The sequence below is a fragment of the Drosophila pseudoobscura genome, chromosome 4 (assembly GCF_009870125.1).
Source record: "Drosophila pseudoobscura strain MV-25-SWS-2005 chromosome 4, UCI_Dpse_MV25, whole genome shotgun sequence".
Taxonomy (NCBI): domain Eukaryota; kingdom Metazoa; phylum Arthropoda; class Insecta; order Diptera; family Drosophilidae; genus Drosophila; species Drosophila pseudoobscura.
This window is the reverse complement of record NC_046681.1, coordinates 19,173,016-19,193,644: the sequence shown is the minus strand read 5'-3', so window position 1 is coordinate 19,193,644 and position 20,629 is coordinate 19,173,016. Positions and strand designations below refer to the sequence as shown.

Here is a 20,629-nt window from a genome sequence, read left to right as displayed (position 1 = left end):
GCAGTTAACAGACACAGAGAACACAAAGAGATACAACAGATACAACAGCGAGCTGGCGGAGAGAGGGAGGAGAAGATACAACATAATTTACACATAGCAAAGAGTTAATCACCCGAAGATACAACCTGTCGAAGGCACAAAAGCGAGATCCAAGATCCAAGTGGGAAACAGACTCTTAGATAACTCCCAGCCCGTTCCGATCTCCTTTTGCTCTTCCCATTCTCTCGAACCGATTCAATCGATCATTTATGGTTATGTTTTCCATTCTGTTCTTTGTTGGCATGCTAATCACATCCACTCTCTGCCTCGATGCCTCACAGACCTCGAGAACACGCCTCATTCATAAATAATTTGCTGTTAATTTTTATAATTTTGCGCAAAGTAATTTTCCAACCAACGTAAGCAATGTTTTCCGCTTGTCAGAGTTAAGGAAGGAGCCGGAGAGAAGGCAACAAAACTGAAAGTTGAGCTGACCAAACAAGTTAACTGGTTTGCTGGCCAAGACAAAGCCCAGCATTTGTTTCCGCTGCCTCCGCCTGGTTTCTTGGTAACCCAAGATCTCAATTGAAGCTCAGGCTTGGATTTGGATTTGGATTCCGATTCAGACTTGGGCTTACACTCGAATTAGTTGCTTTGTTCTAAGACAAGCTTTAGAAGGTCTTCGTCTTCTCTGTGTATCAAATGATCAAAGTGTGCAACAGAAAACTAAGCCAAGGCAAAAGAACTGCCACAAGAAGACTCACTCGAAGACCAATGTAATAGGCTCTTGCGCGTCATGCAGCAGTGGCCCTCGGTCAGATCAGGCTTTCTGCTGGGGTGTGCCTTTCGACTGTCATTACAGCGGAGACCCTCTTTCGAACCAGCCAAGGAATGCCCTAAAAATAAACTCCAGACCTTAAGCAATTAATCATAAATAATGGATCACACATTTCTCAAGTTTCCGAAACCTCAACCTTGTTCTGGGGTATCTACGCATCTTGTATCTGGCACGGGTATCTCCCTCCTACAACACCCGCACTTTTGGCACCCTCTCAGATTGATGTGCTGCCAAAACTCATAATCATCGAATGGATCGGCCCACTTGACCTTATTTTGCCAAGACAAACAATAAGCAATAAGAAATACATGCCGGTATACACAAAAATATCTTATAGATAGCCCCTTAGATCTCTCTCGACGTCTCTGTATGTAAATGTAGCGAAGTGAAAAGCCTTGACTCTCGGTAGTTCAATTAATAATTAAATCTCATTTGTTTTTCCGTCACTGTTTTTTATGCCTTTTGTTAATTGAATTTGTGTTTGGTTTGTGTGCGAGATTTCTGTGTAGATTCTTTGTAGAAAACAAAAGAGAGACAAACAAAATTCAAATTCGAATTCGGCCAAGACTGAAGAGAGAGACAGGGAGAGAGATATGGCCAAGGTTTTGCCATCGTCTATCGCGTGCGTGTCAAAACTTCAGATGAAGAAAAACTGGAAAATAAATAATAATAATACAATAATCATAACAATAAAGAGATGTAGACACAAAACATCTCTGCTGCTGATGATATGCCCTCAAGATATATTCCAAGATTGAAGATTCGGTTCCGGTTTTCGTCTGTCTGCGCTGCTGCTGCTGGGAAAGAAAGTTTCTAAACGAAATTGCTCGCAATGTTGTGTTAAAAAGATTAAAGCAACGAAAGAAAAGAAAGGAAATAAATTCATTAGGCAAAAGACAAAAATCCCGTTGCCCCTGCGGGTGAGAGGGGCCAAGCGCCCATGGAAGTGGCTAACACGCCCCCAACACGAAGCACACACACAACACTTCCCCTAGTCCCCTCCTTCTACTACTAGCATTGCCCACTCTTTACTCTCTCTTCTCTCCCCCTCTCTTTTTGTTTTCTGTGAATTTCTTCATAAATATTTCGTAAAAAGAAAGTTTCACAGTGGCTGACAAACTGTAACGCAGGCCCCCACCGCAAGCGAAAAGCACCCGAAAAACCAATAACCCAAACCTGACTCTCAGATGAATCACCTATAAAAGCGAGTGTTGCGAGTCTTGTGCAGAAGATTGCCAGGCATTTAATACCCTGTAACGAAGGTTTCATAGATAGGCGATTAGCTTAGGTATGGATACAAGTTGAGGCTTCTATCTCTGGAACTCATCTGTGGAAATCTCTTTTCTAAGAAAAGCATAACGATCGTTCACTGCTTCGATAATCAATTCGTTCCCAAAGAAGTCATTAATCGTAGAAAATTCATGGCATTCGGATTCTAAGCTAACTTTTTAATCGGTAGCTCAATATTTATTCATTATTCAACAAAATTTGATAACTTTTCTCTGTTGAAATATGCTCCAAGGAATCTTTATAGTCGGTTCCTTCAGACTTCTTTGAAATTTCTTCAAAATTTGGTCATAGAATTCGTGGTTCTCTTTATTAAAGTAGCGAGGGATATAGCTTTTTACTCTTAAGAGATAATTCAATCAACTCTTATGAGGTTTAATACAATATTCTTCCTAAATTAGTCTTTTGGAAATTTGGGATAACTTTTTTATATCTACTTCACTGAAATTTCTGTGTATGCCAGGGTATCCCAGGCCTCGAATCCCCCTTTGGCTAACCTTTCTTTCTTGTATCTTGTTGGTATTATGAGTATCTGTATCTGTATCTGTTTCTGTAGTTGTTGCTGTGGCTGTGGCTGTTGTGTGTTGAAAGTGTTAAATGCATTGCATAGTCTGGTTTTTGGCCAATGCTTCACCTGAATCTGAATCTGAATCTGCTGACCAGCCAATGGTCACTCTTTCTCTGTTGTTTATTTTTTGATCATTGCCCAACTTTGAGTTTCAGTTTGTTTCGGTTTTCGGTTTTCGGTTTTGGTTGTGGTTTTTTGGTTTTATTTTCGTTTTGCATTTCACTTTGCGGGGCAGCGGCACTTGCATGACTGTCGGTCTCCCGTTTATCGTTTATTTCGGAATTTTAGTGGCTGGTTTTTCGCTTGCCGCTCGGCTTTAATTGCCAGCCAACATGCAACAAAATGGCCAACAATCCTTCTACAATTTTTCGAATTCATTCACTCCATCAGTTCCCCCCTTGTCTGTAGCTGTGTCCCCCTGTGAGGCCCCCGTCCGCAGGATGTCAATGATTGATTGCTAGAGTGGAATGTCTCTCTCAAACGATTCGCACCCCACAACAACGGCCCAGTCTTCAACGGTCAGTTGCACTTTTCTTTTCACCGAAAAGGCGTTTGCATGCTTAGCCTTGTTTTGTTTTCTGGCGTATCTGGCGTTATTTATGCGGCTTATTAAGTTTATGGACTGCTAATTTATTGATTTATATGCCACACTGCAGCAGAGACTGAATCCAATTGGAAGTTTTGTTTTCGGCCTGCCAGACACATTGTAAAATGAAAATAAAAAACAATTGACGTACGGGGTGATTGCATTGCGAATGGGAATAAATCAAGGGAGTTCAACCCATCAACAGTTTGAGTGGGTTTTTTGATGGCTACAGTTGTGGGAGGGTTGGGAATAGGGGAGCGTAGATTGGGGGGGATTGGAGTAACCGAATGGATTTTGTGAGTCAGCCAGAATTTGCATCTCTGCTTTTTACTGTCAGATACGGCAATTTCGCTGTTTTTTTCTCGCTCACTCTCTGTTTTTCTGGTTTCTGCGGGTTCAAAGGTTCATATGGTTCAAGGGAGTCCGAGGGCTACTGTAGAGTAAAATATTAAAGAAAATTCCTTGCAAATCATACACAGATTCTTGGAATCATCACTGTTGTTCTTTAGCTCTACAATTACAGAGTAATAATCTGCCAAGAACTGCACTTGCATCTCCTGTTGCCCCTAATTTGATGAGGCAGCCACATTTTCCCCCGCATTGCATATGGAAAAACCAGATGAGTAAGGCTTTTCTTTGCCAGTGCAGTGCTCCTTCTGTGCCGTGCAGTGCAGCCATCAAATCACTTTGAATCTCTCGAAAGTAAACATTAAACAGATGGCGAGACGCGCGATAGAGATGGAAACAGAGCCATAGACAGAGAGGGGGAGGGGGAGAGCATGGTTTTATGAGGATTTCGCTGATTTATAGATGACCATTCCCTTTCGTACGAGTGGCTTCTGGCTCTGGCACTGGCTTCTCCCAATCGAAAGTCGTGTGCTGTGATCGTAAATAAGTCAACAAATGTTTGCAGACAGACGACAGGGAGACAGACGGCCAGAGAGACGGAGAAAAGTGCACTGGTAAATGGGGATTGAGAACGAGAAACTCTGAGGTTCGTTCCCCTCTCTTTGTGCCCCCGTTTGTGGCACTCATAATGCTGCTGCTGCTGCTGCTGCTGCTGCTGCTGCTGCATGGGGCATAACCTGCAATGGCGCCGCTGAAAAGGGGTAGGAGCGGGAGGTGCCACGGCACTTGTGGGCACTCTTTTGGCGTCAAAAGATTTGCTATAAATACTCGGACCTGCAACAGGCACAACAGCGGCAGCAATTTGTGGCAATTGTCGCGTATGGAGGCGCTGACACACAGCTCGAGAGTCCGTTGGTGCTGCAAAGGGAATGAATAATGGATGCAGCAGGCGGCAGGCGGCAAGCAGCAAGCGGCAAGCGGCTGTGGCAGATGCAAATGAATGAAGATAAACGATGAGCGAGTGTTAAAGTGTGGAAAGGGTTGGGGGAGGAGTAGCCCCTGCCGGACGTGTGTTGACCCACTTTGTGGCTGCCCCCCCACAGCCCCAAAAAAAACAACCGAAAAGACCAGAAAAAGCAAACCCCGAGATACATATGCATATGCAGATACACAGATACAGCAAAAAAAAAAGTGAATGTGAGGCTGATGTCAAAAAAAAACGCCAACGCAAACCGTTGGCCGAAACTCAGGAAATCCATAAATCAGTCTGAAATATTTGCTGACAAATGGGTGCCCGAGAGCCCGACAGTCCGAGAGTGGCTTAAACCTAGAAAGGGGATCAACATGCAGTTGGCAGGCACTGTGGCACTCTCTCCCCCCCTCATCCTCTCCCTCTCTGTCTCTGACAAGGGGGATTGCAGTTAAGGACCCCCTTTGCAGTGCCTTCAATAATTCAAAGTGCAAAGTGCAGGCCAGCAATTGGTTAACCTCGTTGGCCGCTTGTTTGGGCCAAGTAAACACTGCACTGCGTAGGTCGGAGCTATTGTCGTTGCTGTGTGTGGAGTTGTGCTCCACTTTTCTACCCAATTGTTTGATCAATATTTGATGGAGGGGGGGGGGGGGGGGGGGGGGGGGAGGCGAGGAGGAGGAAGAAGCCCTTAAGAGAGGGCTTTTCATGAGACTGCTGACTTTTCCCATTAATTATAAACAGGAAATGCTTATATTTTCTCCAGTATTATGCTATGTTTCTGCTTCCTCATTATGTTCTCTACTCTTCAGAGCTATCGTGTTCTATGCATGTTCTCCAGTTGTCAGAGCTATCGTGTTCCATGTTGTCCACTTTTCAGATCTTGTTTTCCGCTCTGTTGTGCTCCGAGCCTTCGAGTTTCAAACCAAAAAACATGCAAAATATAATTCCTAGTAAGCCGAACTAAGTGCTTTTTGCCACTAGTTTTAGGCAAATTACTTGTGTGTTTTGCCTGTTTTGGGCCGAAGAAGAATTCCAGGAAGCCCTCCACCCAGGGAGGGTTTTGCATGTTTCACGCTTCGCTGCCGAAAGTTCTCAGGGGCAAGAAACAAAAGCCAGGCCACTCCGCTGGAGAACGAACTCCACTCCTCAAGAAAAGCGACAAGCGACGACGACGACGACTCTCCAGGGGAGACCAGAGCGTAATTCAAGTTGAAAGGCAAAAAGTCGGATGGGACCGATCATCATCATCACACGGAGCAATTATTTTATGAGAAGCGAAGCAACCGAAGCGAACGAAATGAATAGGGGATAGGGGATAGGGATGGCGATAGGGATAGGGATAGGGGGAGAGTCACTGGAGAGCTTCAGGGCGAAGGAAAGACCACTCCATTTTGGGGAGTGGTGGCACGTAGTCTTGAGGCTTGGACTTTTGTCAGCTGTTTGTAATTTAAAAGTGCCAAAGTTACACAAAAAGTTTTTCACAGAAGGGCCTGACCCTCTCCGCTCCGTGCTTCTTCGACTGGAAACGGAGCAGCGCTTCAATGCACATGCGCGGCGGCACCAGGGTTAAGCTCAAGAAAGCCCACAGTTTGGGAGCTATTGCAGAATATCTGGTTACGAGGCAGTCCCTTCTCTCCCTCTCTCTGCTGTCTGCTGCTCAGAGAGGCGTGACACGAAGAGGAGGAGGGAGGCATCGCATGTGCAACCTTTTGGGAAATTGTGTGTGCTTCCCGTGGGGCATGTGGGAACGGAGTTACCTTCTCAGAGACTTCCTCTTCGAGTACGCCTCTTTGGAATTGTCGCAGCCACTAATTTTATGCTGCACGATGACGAAGCGGGTGTTGCGGGTTCATTGCGCACCAATTGGGTCACATGTGGCCTGTGTGTGTGTGTGTGTGTGTGTGTGTGTGTGCAACAGCCTTCTCCTACTCCTCTGGCATTTCTCATGCAATTAAATGGCTATTTTTATAAACCATCACGAAAAATATATAATTTTAAATTAATTATAACACTTTTAAAAATCAATCAGTAGACTTGCATAATTTTCAAAAGCTCGAAAACCATTTTTGGGCATTTTGTGTGTAGCCTTTCGCTTTCAGCTTTTTTTTGTTTATTTTTTTGATTGAATTCGTTAATGAAATTGTCGCCAAACTGTAACAAAAACAACTTCGAATCGATTGCCTTATAGAGGCCACTGTTTGGTGTTCAATAATCGTCGAACAAAACACGAATATCAATGAGCCACGGATTGTCTGTCCCGCATTTGGCCAACATTAAAACGCCCCCAAAACAGCAGCTAAATCGAGCAGTAATTACGTGTGACTCTACAACTGTACGTGATATCATTTTAGGTTCTGTTTCTGAGATCATTTCTGATATTCCATACTTCTTAAAACACCTGCAAATTAATATATTTGAGTCTTGAAACAATTCTCTAACCTTTTGTTCTGGCTACTGGTTTTTATGTTCCTTTCCCCGGCGATGGGGCACTCGTGGAACCATTAAGAAACCCTATAAAACCTATGGCCATTTACCCCATATATATTTCTCATGTTAATTAAGTTTTGTGAAAGCGTTTCATGCGTCTTCGTGCCGCCTCACGTGCATTGCATATTGAAAATGTGGCCCAAAAGTTAACACTTGAGGGGAACGATCTCGCAGCGGGAGGGCAGGCCCTGAGAACGTTGAGGTTCAGGGAATTGTAACCCAATTATTTGTGCGGCACTTCTCTCTATCTCCCTCTCTGGGGAATATTCATGGGGTCTCGAGTGTTTCGGCGTTTTATGTTTAGCGGTACGAATTTTTATAGATTTTTAAGGGATTTACAGTAAAGAATAGGGAACGCACTTTAATTCACCCACTCCGCGAAACTCTGATGAACAACAAAAGGCCTCAATATATCTATAAATTATGTCGATTCTCTAGAGAAAATTATAGAAGAAAAACCTTCCACTGTTGTAGCTTAAAAGTACTTCAAATTCCTGTAATTCCTAGATTATTACAAGCTATATTTTAATTTAAAGAATTATGCATTAATCTGCAAGATTTCCTTCCAAGAGTTACCCAAAATATTCAGTGAAAATTATAAGGCATCTCCTCCTATTTTATTTATTGCCTGCGAAGGACATTTCGTTGACAAATTTCCCTTCCTGCAGTTTGACACTCATTTGTCTGACCTTGTGAGAGATGTTTTTTTTTGTGGGTGATTTATGCGTTTTTGATTTGATTTGATGCGTGTTTGGGTTTTTCCTTTGCCATGTAGCATCCTCGGAGGAGACGCGCATAAATCATGGAGGGCCGGGGGAGTGGGTTGTTGCACGCCACTTGAAGGTGGAGTTGAAGTTGAAGTTGATGTTTGTGTCTTGTCTGTCTCTCTGTGTGTCTCCCTGGTGCCTCCCCGCCCCCCTCCCCCCTGTACGTGCGTAGACATCTCATGTGCTCTCCTACGTATATCAATCACTTCAGAGAGCCAGAACGAGAGCACTCGTATGTGTCACACTTTTTTTCGGTTTCGGTATGAAATGTGAACTGCATAAAATATTCACAAAAGTCAAGCCCACAGTTTTACAAGCATTGCACGGGGGGACTGGCAACCCATTCCTCCTCCTTCGTCGCCTGTGTTTTCCTTTGCTTTTCCTCACTCCTGAGGTGCCAAGAGCAAGAACAACAAGCCTGATGCTTCCTGTGCGTTTTTATGCATTTGTTACTTTTGTTTTGTTATTTTTTGTATACTCTGTAAAGAGGGTATGATGAGTGGAGCAGAGGTTTGCGACATCCTTGGGAAAAGCCAGTATCTGCCAGAGAAGACATACGAGTATGGATGTGTAAGGGGATCAAAGACTAGATCCCTATATCCTGTAGATGTACTTTTAGTGCTTGTATCTGATCATTATAATCGTCTATTTATCTCAGAAATGATTGCTTATAAAAGGTAACCAAAGCTTCGATCTCTAGAGCTAGCATTTCCGCTCTCTGCAGGGGGGACAGGGGGGCATGGCCCGAGGGCATGTGGCATGGGCGTTGAATGAAAAAAATGCACATTTTTAATGACGCCCGCCTGCGCCTCCATGCACTTGAGAGGAGGCACAAAAGGCAGGCAACAGAAACAACAGCCAGAAAATATTGTTGACTTTGGGGCACCATTGCAGGATTCATTTTTATATGGGGGTGGACACAAAAAGAGACAGAGAGAGACAGAAAGAGAAAGAGAGAGAGGAGGGGGCGCAGGTTCAATGAATGCCCTTCGCCTTATGCAAATATCGAAGAGATGACAGCAGGGCCTCTCTGTTCAAGACTGTACCCCACTAACCTCGAAATGAGGCCCCATCTCAGAGTCTGAGAGTCTGGCCATATGGCCGTACCCGAGTACGAGTACGAGTACGAGTACGAGTAGTGTTGCATCCACGTTCACGTTCTTTTGCCTCAAAGTTCTTTTCGGTTTAGTTTCTTTTCTCGGTTCTGTTCAGAGCTCGTAACACTTTTCTCTCGAATGTAATCCGCTTAAGTTCCTCAGAATCGGCACATAAACATCATAATGATTATCATTATTGTTGCTGCTTCTGCTGCTGCGGCACATGTCTCTTGTCTGTCTCTTGAGAGTTGTCTCTTGGCTGTGGTTCTGTATTCTGTATTCTGTTTCTGGTTCTCGTCATTCGTCATGCTTTCCACTTTATTACATTTAACTTTGGCATTTTCCGGTTTACTATTTGTTCTTCGCAAAGTTCCAAGAGCAGCAGCCTCAACAAATGGTTTCCTAATTAGATCTAGACCCAGAGACAGGGGGAAAGAGACTCATTCCGAAAGCAATTGCCAAATTAAACGACAGACAGACGACGGAGAGACATAGGACCTTTTCCCTATTAGACGGGATGACTCATGCCCCCAGACACAGGGCTTATCCCATCTATCTATTGGCTTTTCGGGGTTGGGTTTCCCATTTCCACATTTAAGCAAACATTAAAGGGCGCCCCGCCCTGCCCTGCCCCCCGCCCCTCAGAGCCAATGAAGCCAACAAAGCGTGTGACGTGACCAACTATCTATAACTACTATTCCGATCCACTCTGCCACCCAGCCACTTCCACTCTGTGTGCCCTATACAACACCATTCCCAGCCAATCCACTTCCCCATCGCAGGCCGATGGCACTCTGTCTAGAGTTACAACAAAATTTATTAATTTTCCTCAATTGCCACATCAATTTTGCTGCAGGGGGCAGGCGAGGGCCGCCACAGTGCCACAGTGCCCAGAGGGATTGAATTGCATTTGCATTTTGCATTTGCATTTATTTCGTTCGGTTCACACGCCAAGCAAAATGTTACAGATACAGATACTCGGAGTATTACAGATGCAGAGACCTAAAACGAATGGTGGGGAGTGAATGGTGTGCATTCAAAATGCATTCAAATGACAAGGCAGTTCGTTAGGAAAATGAGCCATGAATGAAAATTGATGAATCGAAATGGTTTTAGCCTTCGATTAACAATCGATTAGGCGATTGCCCGGAGAGATATGCGATCGCTCAGAGAAGTGAAAGGAGCCATCCATTATTTCCCAAGAATCTTCAATAAGGATCTGTGCATAGAGGAATATCTAATCAAGGATCTGCCCAAAGAAGTGAAAGCAATTAAGACATGGTCACACTGTGGCCAGTGAAACTCCTGCCAACTCTGGTCTCATTATTTCCTCTTCATTCTGTAGAAAAAAGGAAGGAAAGGGAATGGGGAGGCAGGCAGCCCGGCAGCTGCAATTGGCAGCAGCAAGCAGCAGACTATTAAATCAAAGCACGAACTATCGATGAACCCCCAAAGGCACACCCTTTTGAACCCTTGTACGTGCCACATTTGGCTGCAAGCCAGAGGCCCCAAGTGCAACAAAAGGAAATTGTGGAAATGTGGAAAAACTGTTTGCAAATAAAAGAGGAACTTTTTAATATGCTTCTGCTTGTTTAGGGCGCAATCGGGCGGTGGATGGGCGGACGGATGGGCGGATAGGGGGGGTCCTACGACTAGACAAAAGCATCGAGTGGCGCCACGAATTGAAAGGAGAGGCAACACAAGCATTGAATGCGGCACAAGTAGGGGCAACCTCTCTTCGTTCATGTCAAATGAAAATGTTGGCTTAATGTTATCAAAAATTCAGAGCTCCAGCCCCAGCCCCAGCCCCATCGCCAGCTCCAGCTAGAGTGCACATGGCTGTCGTTTTTGTGGGTCTCCTGGCAAATCCATCACGTAATCCGACCACGCCCTCGACTCTGCTCAGCTCTGCCGCCCCATCATCGCCCACTGCCATATTTGTTTGGCGCTTTTCAAATAGTTTGTGCCAACAAAATTGCACAGAGCCATCGACATGAGCCGTGAGCTTTGGGGGCCCTGTGCTCCACTCTTCTCTGCTCCACTCTGCTCTGCCATTATCCAATCCATCCACAATCCATGGCTCTATGGCTCGAGGCCTCGCAGCATTTGCATACAACACAGTGGGGCAGGCAGGCAGGCAGGCCGGCAAGCAGGGGGCACGTGGCACCAGGGGGTTCGCTGACGATAATTGCATGAAATTATAATGCAGCCATGCAGCCCCGTCCCGTCCCGTCCCGCCCCGTCCCTCCTCTCTTGTCAAATAGTGTGTGTGTGTGTGTGTGTGTGTGTGTTGTGTGTAGGAGGAGGCTCTGGCACCCACACACATAATCAGGCGTCAGTATTGTTGCTGCCACAGCCACCTCCAACCATTTGAATCTTTGACACACTCTTGGCCAAACAATCCAGCAAGTTTTTGCCAGGCAGAAAAGAGCTTAAGAAACAGCAGATGTTCTTTCTCTGTTTAAGTATACAGAAATCCCACAAAAGGATTTGTGGTAGGGGCCTTAAATTTAGAGATATTTCAATGGTATTTGGAGGAGTCGTACATGAAACTATTCCGCACATAAATACCCATTTTCATTATAATCGGATAAGCATTTCCTGTCATTATAGGAATTAAATCTCAGTCCATTTTTGCTCTGTTTAACCACCATTTACCTGCAATGGTATCCAACGTGCTAAGCCGTCCACTAACCTTTGGCCTTTGTTCGCTCTTTCAGAACCACCATCGCGGCAGTAATGCCACCAGCGAGGAGCGTGTCCCACAGCCGCATTCCCCACACGACAGTCACGTGGCACACAACGGCGGTGGCTTGCAGCACTCCGGATCGCGGGCCACACTCCGGCATTCGATGAATCACTCGAGCACCTCTGTGTCCGGATCGGCCTGCAGCTCGACCCCCGCCTCGCCGCAGCTCAGTGGAGTGGTGAGCGCCACCGGGGGGCAGCTGCTGTCCAACGGCCACCACTACCAGTCACAGTCGTCGGTGAGCTCCAATTCGTCGATAGTCTCGGCCATTCCCGCCTCGCAGCGACTGCTGGAGGATGCGCTGGCCAAGGCCGCGCCCTATCCGATGATCCTGCTGCCGCTGCATGGCGGCTACTGGATGGACGGCACCGAGCACGAGTGCAGCTACGACGCGCGGGGCAATCCGCTGCTGCCGCAGACCACATGGATGGCCAAGTTCGAGACGGACGACACGGCCAAGTGCTACCGGCGCTTCTATGCGGCGCGCGAGCACTCGAATCTGGTCGGGCAGGACGAGCAGCTGGGCCCCGTGCTCATCTCCATCAAGACGGAGAATGTGGCCAACCAGGAGCACATGCGGATACTGCTGCGCCTACGCACTGGCACGATGCACGAGCTCATTCCGGTGTCCTGCTTGGGCGCCCAGCCGAGTCCCGCGAAGATGGTGAGGCTTCTGAACGAGCAGATCCAGGTGGACAACTTCATGCCGGTGCTGTGCCCCAAGGCCTCGAATCTGATCAGCGTCTACGACGAGCACGTTCTCGTCTCGCACTTCAAGTTCGGGGTGTTGTACCAAAGATACGGCCAGACGACCGAGGAGGAGCTCTTCGGCAATCAGCAGACGTCGCCGGCCTTCGATGAGTTCTTGGACGTCCTCGGACAGCGCATCCGCTTGAAGGACCACAAGGGCTATCGCGGCGGCTTGGACATCCAGAATGGACACACCGGCGACACGGCCGTCTACGAGGTGTTCAAGGAGCGCGAGGTCATGTTCCATGTTTCCACGCTGCTGCCCCACACGGAGGGCGATCCGCAGCAGCTGCAGCGGAAGCGGCACATCGGCAACGACATTGTGGCCATTGTTTTCCAGGAGACGAACACGCCCTTCTCCCCGGACATGATTGCCAGTCACTTTCTGCACGCCTTCATTGTGGTGCAGCCCCTGGAGCCGAACACCCCACACACCCGCTACAAGGTCAGCGTCACGGCCCGGGATGATGTGCCCTTCTTTGGGCCCACACTGCCCAATCCGGCCGTCTTCCGCAAGGGCCAGGAGTTCAAGGAGTTCATCCTCACGAAGCTGATCAATGCGGAAAACGCCTGCTACAAGGCCGAGAAGTTTGCAAAGCTGGAGCTCCGTACGAGGACCTCCCTGCTCCAGAATCTCGTCGAGGAGTTGCGCGAGAAGACACGGGACTTCCTAGGCGCAGATCTCTTGCAGACCACGGCGGGCAGTCCCACTCCCGAGACACCCAAAGCCGAGAGCGGCAGTGGGGGCGGCAATGCGGGCACCCGCTTCATAGACACCGTCAAGAAGGCTCTCATCATGCGAGTGCGCTCCCAGAGCGTGGACACGGGCAACGGGCAGGACAAGTTCAGCGTGAACACAAAGCTGGGCACTCTGAATGCCAAGAAGGAGGCACAGCCAGAGATGCAGACACCCAACTTGAATGTAAGTTTGATCGCACGATGCAAAACCCACCAATCGATCCGCTAACAAATGTTATTTTCTATCCTCTTGCAGGCCTGCAGTCGCACCGCCTCGAAATCTTCCTCGAAATCGAAGTCGTCGAACGAATCCACCTCCTCGTCGCCGGACATTACCTCGCGACAGGCCACGAACAACAACAATGGCAGCTCCAATGGTGGCGGACTGCACCCTCAGAATGGCACAGGAGTGGGTGGAGTGGCAGCTGCAGCCGTGAGTGCCGCACAGAACGGTGGCGTGGCAGTGGCCACAATGTCGGAGACGAGCGATGATTCGAGCTTGAACAGCGTCGATCTGGATCCGATGATGGGCCATCTGGATGGCGGTGCCACCTACATTGACAGTGACACGGGGCTGGAGAGCATGAGCTCCGCGGAGGCCACCACCAAGGCCTGTTCGCTGTGCCTCGACGGGGTGCAGGCCACCATGATGGGCAGCTCGCCGAGCAACGAGACGATCGTGAAGATTGAGAATCTGCGGCAGGAGGTGACGCGACTCAAGTGCGATAAATTGGATCTGCTGCGTCAGAATGTGGTAAGCACATCAAGCCACAAAGAGAGAAAGATCTTCCCTTTACTTACTAGAGTATCCATTTCCATTTACAGACTTGTCAGCGCGACATTAAGCGACTCCGGGAGAGGGAACTCTCGCTGCAGGGCGATCTGGCGGCTGCTGGACGGGAGATCCTGCGGCTGCGTGATTTGGTCAAGGAATACATGCCGGACACAGCCGCCGCACCGCTCTCCATATCGCCCATCTAATGCGTTAAACGTGACAGAGGGATCAGACAGCGATACAGATACAGAGAGAGAGAGAATGAGAGAGAGTGAAAGGGAAAGTGAAAGGAATAGAGAAAGGAGTAACCACTGTGCCGTGTATAACACTTTGGAAATAAAGGAGAAGGCAGGAGTCGTTTCGAAGGAGTCGTTAAATACATTGTAGACGTAGCACCCCCACGTAGAACGAATGAAAAGATAAACTGTATTATATTTAGTTTAGATCGGAAGGATAGGAAGGATCGCTGCAGGACAAGCATGGACAAGAGTTATTCAAATCGTTAGAATATATAATATTATATATGTATAGCAGTTACAAACTAAACTAAAAACCAGAAAGAACGAAAAAACGCAGAACACAAAACTCAAAAAGTACACCAAATATATAATATAAGTCTTTAAGCATATTTAACGCATGGATTAACAAAACAACAACAAAAACCAAACTCTAAAAATACCCCACCCCTTCCAAAAAAGTAGAAAGCGATCAATCACAAAGCATCACAACGATAAATCGATATCGATAGCCACCACATGATAATCACACACACTCACACACAAACACGTAGCAATGTTTTGAGGTTTACAAAACCGTTACGCGTTCGTTCGTTAGTCGCACTCGAATACCGGAATCACAGCTCGCTGTGACTCTGTGACTGTTACTGTGACTCTCGTTATCACACATTCACACGTAGCACCCCACAATATCCCATATCCTCGTACGAATATATCGAAAAGAAGAGAAACACGATCGATATGATTTTTAGCGCTCGATGCTCGATAATTTTAAACTGCAATCGATAAACAAAGATAAACAAAACACACAGAAAACCGAACACTCTTAACCATAAGTTTAATTTGCTTTAAATACTTTTACCTTAAACTATGTTTAATTATTTAAGTTTAATCGAAAGCCCCCCACATCGATGACTGATCGATGACTCAAGAGAATATTCTTCTGCATTCAAATGTACATATACTTTATAGAGAGGAGGAGCGTATAGTTCTATCGAAATTAACTATGACTATTTTATTTTCTAATCGATTAACGATACTACCGATACCAATACCAATACCGATAACCACTAGGCACGCATACGTAGATGCGTTCGATTCCCATTCAAAGGAAAAATCGAATGATTGAAAAGTAGAGAACAAAAGATACACACAGCAAATTTGTCTTTGAATTCTTCTAAATTTTAAGTTCGATTAACGCGAATAATTGTTTTTGTTGAGATCCATTATCATTTTTATTGTGTAAAGTATATAAAAACAACCAACAAATATATATGCAAAATATATGGAATATATATATATAAACAACATCCAAGGGTTTTTTTTATTGAAATGGAAGGTTATCCGAAATTTCGGAACCTTTACATGCTTTTCGTCTGTTAATCGATTTGTAAATTGGACTTAATTAATGGAATAGGCTGTAGTTTTAAAATATACAACACATCCATATTTAGCTTACATACAGTAGAATTTTTCGGAATATTATTTGATTAAATAATGCTGAAAGGAGAATTATCTGGAATTAAAAAAAAAAATTCAAATCAAAATTGCCTTACATCCAAACTACACTTTACTACATTATATACGTGTTCTACATGACATGATGGCGCTAGTCAACTTACCGCCATAGCGGTCATTTAAGGAACTATAACAAAATCTGACTGCAGAGTGTGTGAGTACAACGAGGTAACGAGGTACTTTGGCGCGTACCAATCGGCTCTCTCTGAATCGGTTAAAGCTCTCATTTTCGCTCTCCCTGAATCGGGTAAGCTCTCTTTTACCGATTAACAACAAAGAGTCCTTAGTTTTAGTAGCTTAGTTTTTCATGTGTTGGGTTGAAATATACCGCGCACATTTGGAATTTTAATGTTAAATTGCCTTACATTAAAACTACACCTTACTACATCACCTACGTATTCTACATGACATGATGAACCACAGCGGTCATTTAATGAACTATGTTTAACAAAAGTTCTCTGCAAAGTGTGTGAGCGCAACGAGGTAACATGCGACTAGAGTGGTGGAACTACCCCAAAAGAAAACACAAAAACAACAACAAGCATAGTTGCTTTAACTAAAAGCTCTCCCCAAAACAAACGGCAAATGTTTCTCGCTCGGCAGGCAACGCGGACGCCGCGTCTCTGCTCTCCGCCGTGCGCTGTTTTTTTTTAGTTTAATTGCAAATTGTTAACACATTCGTAAACTTTTTCGAGCTCCAGAAGATTCGTGAGTGCACAAATTGTTAAACAAACATCAAAAGAGCCGTTGGAAAAGTGTCGTGCCGCCGCGTGTTAAAGCAAAAACAGAAAAAGCATGCAAATCTCTTAGCGTTTGACTTTTTTGTGTTTGTGTGTTTGCGTTTTGGCTTTGCAACAGATGCTGTGCCGCCGCGACGAAACAAACAAAACGCAAACAAGAATTCCCGCACAAATCTGAAAGCAACAATCAAATCAATTGCAACAAAAAGCAAAGCCAATAAAAGCAACAACAATTGTTTGTGTGTGGCAATTTTTTGTATATTATTACTTCACAACAGAGCAGCTAGGCTCTCCCGCGCTCTTCCTACTCAAGTGTATATTGGAAGCGAGGTAAGTCAGGAAATTGTTAATTGTAAAGCAGGAAAATCTAATGAAATACATATTAAGCAAATGTTATATTCAGGTGCAGCCTCCATGGGGAGTCAATCGTTTAGGTGGCTATGGGTTGATTTCGTGAGAATTTCTGTGAGAACACATTTCATCTTATAACTAATTCAAGAGACAGCTTTACCTCCTATTCAATATACTTTGTCTCTCACCTATTATTTCAAAGTGCCGGGCCTCTGAACCTCTCTCTTTCTCTGTCTCTCTTCCCAGGGGGAGGATTGGCAGCAGCAAAGCTTCAGCTTCAGCTTCAGTTAAGCTTCCCCTCTTCGTAGCTCTCTCTCTCTCTTTCTACCATTTGCAAAGGTAATTAATTGTATTTTATTTTATTAACGTGACAAATAAGTAAATAATAATGCGTGTGCTTGCACGCGCGTGTGTGTGTGTGTGCGTCAGACATGTCTGTACCTGAGTGTGCTTGCGCGTAGGCAAATGAATCAAAATTTTAGAACGCAAACAAATTATTGAATAGCGTAGAATCAACCGCAAGGAGAGCCAGTCACGCTCTCTCTTTTCCAAGCTCTGTTCCTATTCCCATTCGATGATCAGCTGAGATCACTCTGTCGCTCTTTCAAGCAGAGCTTTGAAATGCCGTAATCAGCACGCTTATGACTCCGCGGGGGGACCGCTGTGGGTGGGTGGGCTGTATGCCTCTAATCAATCTCTCAAAGTGATCTCATGGCTAATCAGAGCTACTAAGGGGAAGGGGGGGCCATCCATCGCGCCTTATCGCAATGGGGGCCAAGGCACTGCCCATGCAATGCGGCCGCTAACGCGTACTCTTACGAAGGCGAAGGTCAGAGGGAGATAGTGGGATGGATCCAGGGAGTGATGCTCCCACGAAAGCCTTTCTCTCTCTCTCTCTCTCTTTCTCTCTGGAAAACTAATACAGTGAAGGGTATAAAGATGATACCACCTCATTAGTACCAGGGAAGCAAAGGCTCTGAAACTAGCATTGTTATGATGGGTTTTAAAGTTCTAGAGACGCTGAAGACATTTACTTACTCCCTCTTATATTTTTCTTTAAAGGGATGTATCCCTTACATTTCGCTCTTATGTAATTTACGAGTACCTTCCCTTAGGTGGACCTTCAGAGCACTGAAAGTGGCACGACGGCAAGTGTCCGCCCCAGAGGGCACTCACTGTACAAGTGTATACACTCCGTAGAAGTATCTTCTTTTTTGGTGTGCCATATGCTTGATGTTCTCCCATAATTCTGTCATTATCTTGTTGTACATTTGTTGCCGCCTTGCCGCCTTCAATTGCCTTACTTCCACAGGGCCCCCCTGTACCCACACCACCCCCCTATAGGCACCCAACATACAACCCAAAAACAACACGTTGTAAATTATTTTTGTGGGCCGCACCCACTACCACTGCCGCAGGCCGAGGCGCCATTAAAAAAGCCCCAAGAAACAGCCGTTGGTAGGGAGGCATGGGGTGGCAAAAGCGCAGGAGGGGGAGGTGGGGCAGAGGTAGTGGGTGGAGCAGCAAAGAGAAGTGTATAAAAGTGGGAAAACATACATTCAACGCACATCACATTAATTACAATAACCCACACGTCACCGACCGAGAGGGAAAGCAGGGGAATATATTTTCCACAAACAGACACAGAGAGAGAGAGAGAGATAGAGTGGGAGAATGAGAGCACTTTCGTTACTTAAGCCACGCGTTGGCCCCACACTTCCCCTAAATTCAATCCTTTTGGACCCCAACCTTTCACCTGCCGGCCGCCCACTCAGCACTCACCTATCACCCCCGTCCGTGCTCTGCTCTCTATAAATAAATCTCATTAATAAATTAAACGTTTTAGCGGCAGGAAATTACTCCTCCATCTATCTGCTGGCATTCATCCCGCAACCACCCATCCGCCCAACCACCCAACCCCCCTTTCCCGTTCTCAATATCGCTGGATTTTGGCATAATTTCTGTTCCAGACCTCAGACCGAACAACGTCATCATCGCTTTAAAAATAAATTAAATTGGTTTTTGATTTTTGAAGAGTACTCTTTTCGCACTACTCTTTTTCCTCAGATTGCCAAATGAATTTAGATGATTGTTGCATCTCCTCTGATTTTCCCGACTTTCCTTTTTCGACTCACGTAAAATACTCTTTACTCTTGGTCTTGCAATTGTTTTGCCGTTGAATTTTCTGTGTCTTTCGCTTTCATTATGAAAGTGCCGCCCCACTCTTTCGAGGAGCCCCGCTCCAACCGCACCAGCAAAGGGCTCCGATTATTGGGGAATTATCATGGAAATGTTTTGAGTGCTTCAGACTTATGTAAATTTTACAAGCAAGTGGAACGTGGATTACCCGAATGGCCGAAGAATGTTGGTTTGTGGTTCCATTACGATAGGAGCCACCTCCTGCTCCTCCTCCCCAAAAAGTGGTCGAAAGTTTAGTTATGATGATGTATTTCTGGCCAGGAGCCTGTCTGGTGTTTATTGTGGCTTCAGCTTCTGGCTTTCGTGGTCTGAAACTTTTCATTTAGTTACACTTTTCCGAGAGCTCCATGACCTTTTTAAACAAACAAACAACAGACACTCGAAACACCTGTAAATCCCACTTCAAAGGTGAAACACAAACACCACCAACGCACAGTGGGTTGGGAGTACAGTGGGTGTCTGGGGTGGAAAGGGGGGAGGCTGCCGTGGGCCCCGAATTCCCACCGGATGTTAATGTTTTATTTGGATTCCATCGCGCTGTTTTAATGCTCGCTGATTTGTTTGGAAAAAAATAAACAATTCGGAAATTTATTTAGTTGGAATCTTGGGGATTGCTGTGGAATGCCATGTGATGCTCCTGTTTCTTCCACTTTATGGCCATATAAATATGCAATGAATATGGCGTCTTGTGCCATAATTTGTCAGACTTTATGGCTGCTCGAAAAGGTGTTCGAAAAGATCCCGCAGATAGTTTGTGGTTCAATGTTTGGTGACCCCCACGCTAGAAACAGGCTTCCATTTATCAACTGTAAACTTGTGGTTCATTGGGAATGATTTTGTGGGGAGATTTCGCTAGATATTGCATGGTTGGGTGACCCATTTCATTCCATATCATGTCCATATGTCTGGTGCTATTGTAAATATTCTGTAGATACTTTTTGCTGATTGCTTTGGTGGCTATGTTTATCTTGTATCTTAATTATGGCTTAGAGGTTTTGATAGTATGTATTTCGTTGTTTAATGAACAAAAACTCGTTAGATATTTTTTTCCCAGCTCGGTAACTCCACCAACGTATAAATTAGGTGCCTATGCATATATGATTCCATGAAAATGTTTGTTAATTGTTGATTAGTGACTCCTAAGGTATACGGATTGTAGCTCTCTTCTTTAATCTTTTTTTGGGAGAGATTTGCTCTAGAAGATCACGAAAATACATAGAAAAATGTTTGCTGACCACGTAAATCCCTACGATTTTGTGAGAAACTGTCACTCACTCATCTGTCTTAATGCCTGAAGAAGTTTCTCTCAAAAATGCTTAGAATGCTAGAAGTTGTATGATTGGTGACCCCGACTCTCATTTGTATAGCTTATAGATCAGTTTTAAATGATTTATCGTCCCAACCACTGCCTTATTACATCTTAATGGAACTACTGTGAACATTCCACAGCTTTGCGTATTAGTTTTTCCCATTTTTGGTGACCCCGCTGAGTGCCACGTGAGTCACGCACCCATCTCCAGTGCCCAATCCATTCGCTTTACTCCCATTTGCATATCTTTTGTGCTGTCCACGGAGTGACCTTGAGGACGCCGGGCCGCAATCAATCAAGCAAACAAAAATAAGAGGGGAAATGCGAACAGCGCACC

At 45.5% G+C, this 20,629-nt stretch overlaps 2 protein-coding genes across 7 annotated transcripts in view; both read left to right on the top strand.

Moving 5' to 3' along the window:
- Window positions 1-15,227, top strand: part of RapGAP1 (Rap GTPase activating protein 1) — a 103,109-nt gene extending 87,882 nt beyond the window's left edge. For all 3 annotated transcript variants that reach the window (XM_015180336.2, XM_015180335.2, XM_002132522.3), the window contains exons 3-5: window positions 11,648-13,348; window positions 13,421-13,918; window positions 13,990-15,227. In XM_015180336.2, coding sequence (XP_015035822.2) covers window positions 11,648-13,348; window positions 13,421-13,918; window positions 13,990-14,145 — 2,355 coding nt within the window. In that variant the 3' untranslated portion in view covers window positions 14,146-15,227. The remainder of the gene's footprint in view (window positions 1-11,647; window positions 13,349-13,420; window positions 13,919-13,989) is intronic.
- A 934-nt stretch (window positions 15,228-16,161) lies between these two features.
- Plc21C (Phospholipase C at 21C) overlaps window positions 16,162-20,629 on the top strand; it is a 56,530-nt gene continuing 52,062 nt past the window's right edge. For 2 of the 4 annotated variants that reach the window (XM_033379734.1, XM_033379732.1), the window contains exon 1: window positions 16,162-16,763. The gene's annotated coding sequence lies outside the window, so the exon portion shown is untranslated. The remainder of the gene's footprint in view (window positions 16,764-20,629) is intronic. The other 2 variants (XM_033379736.1, XM_033379735.1) reach the window with 1 other exon arrangement.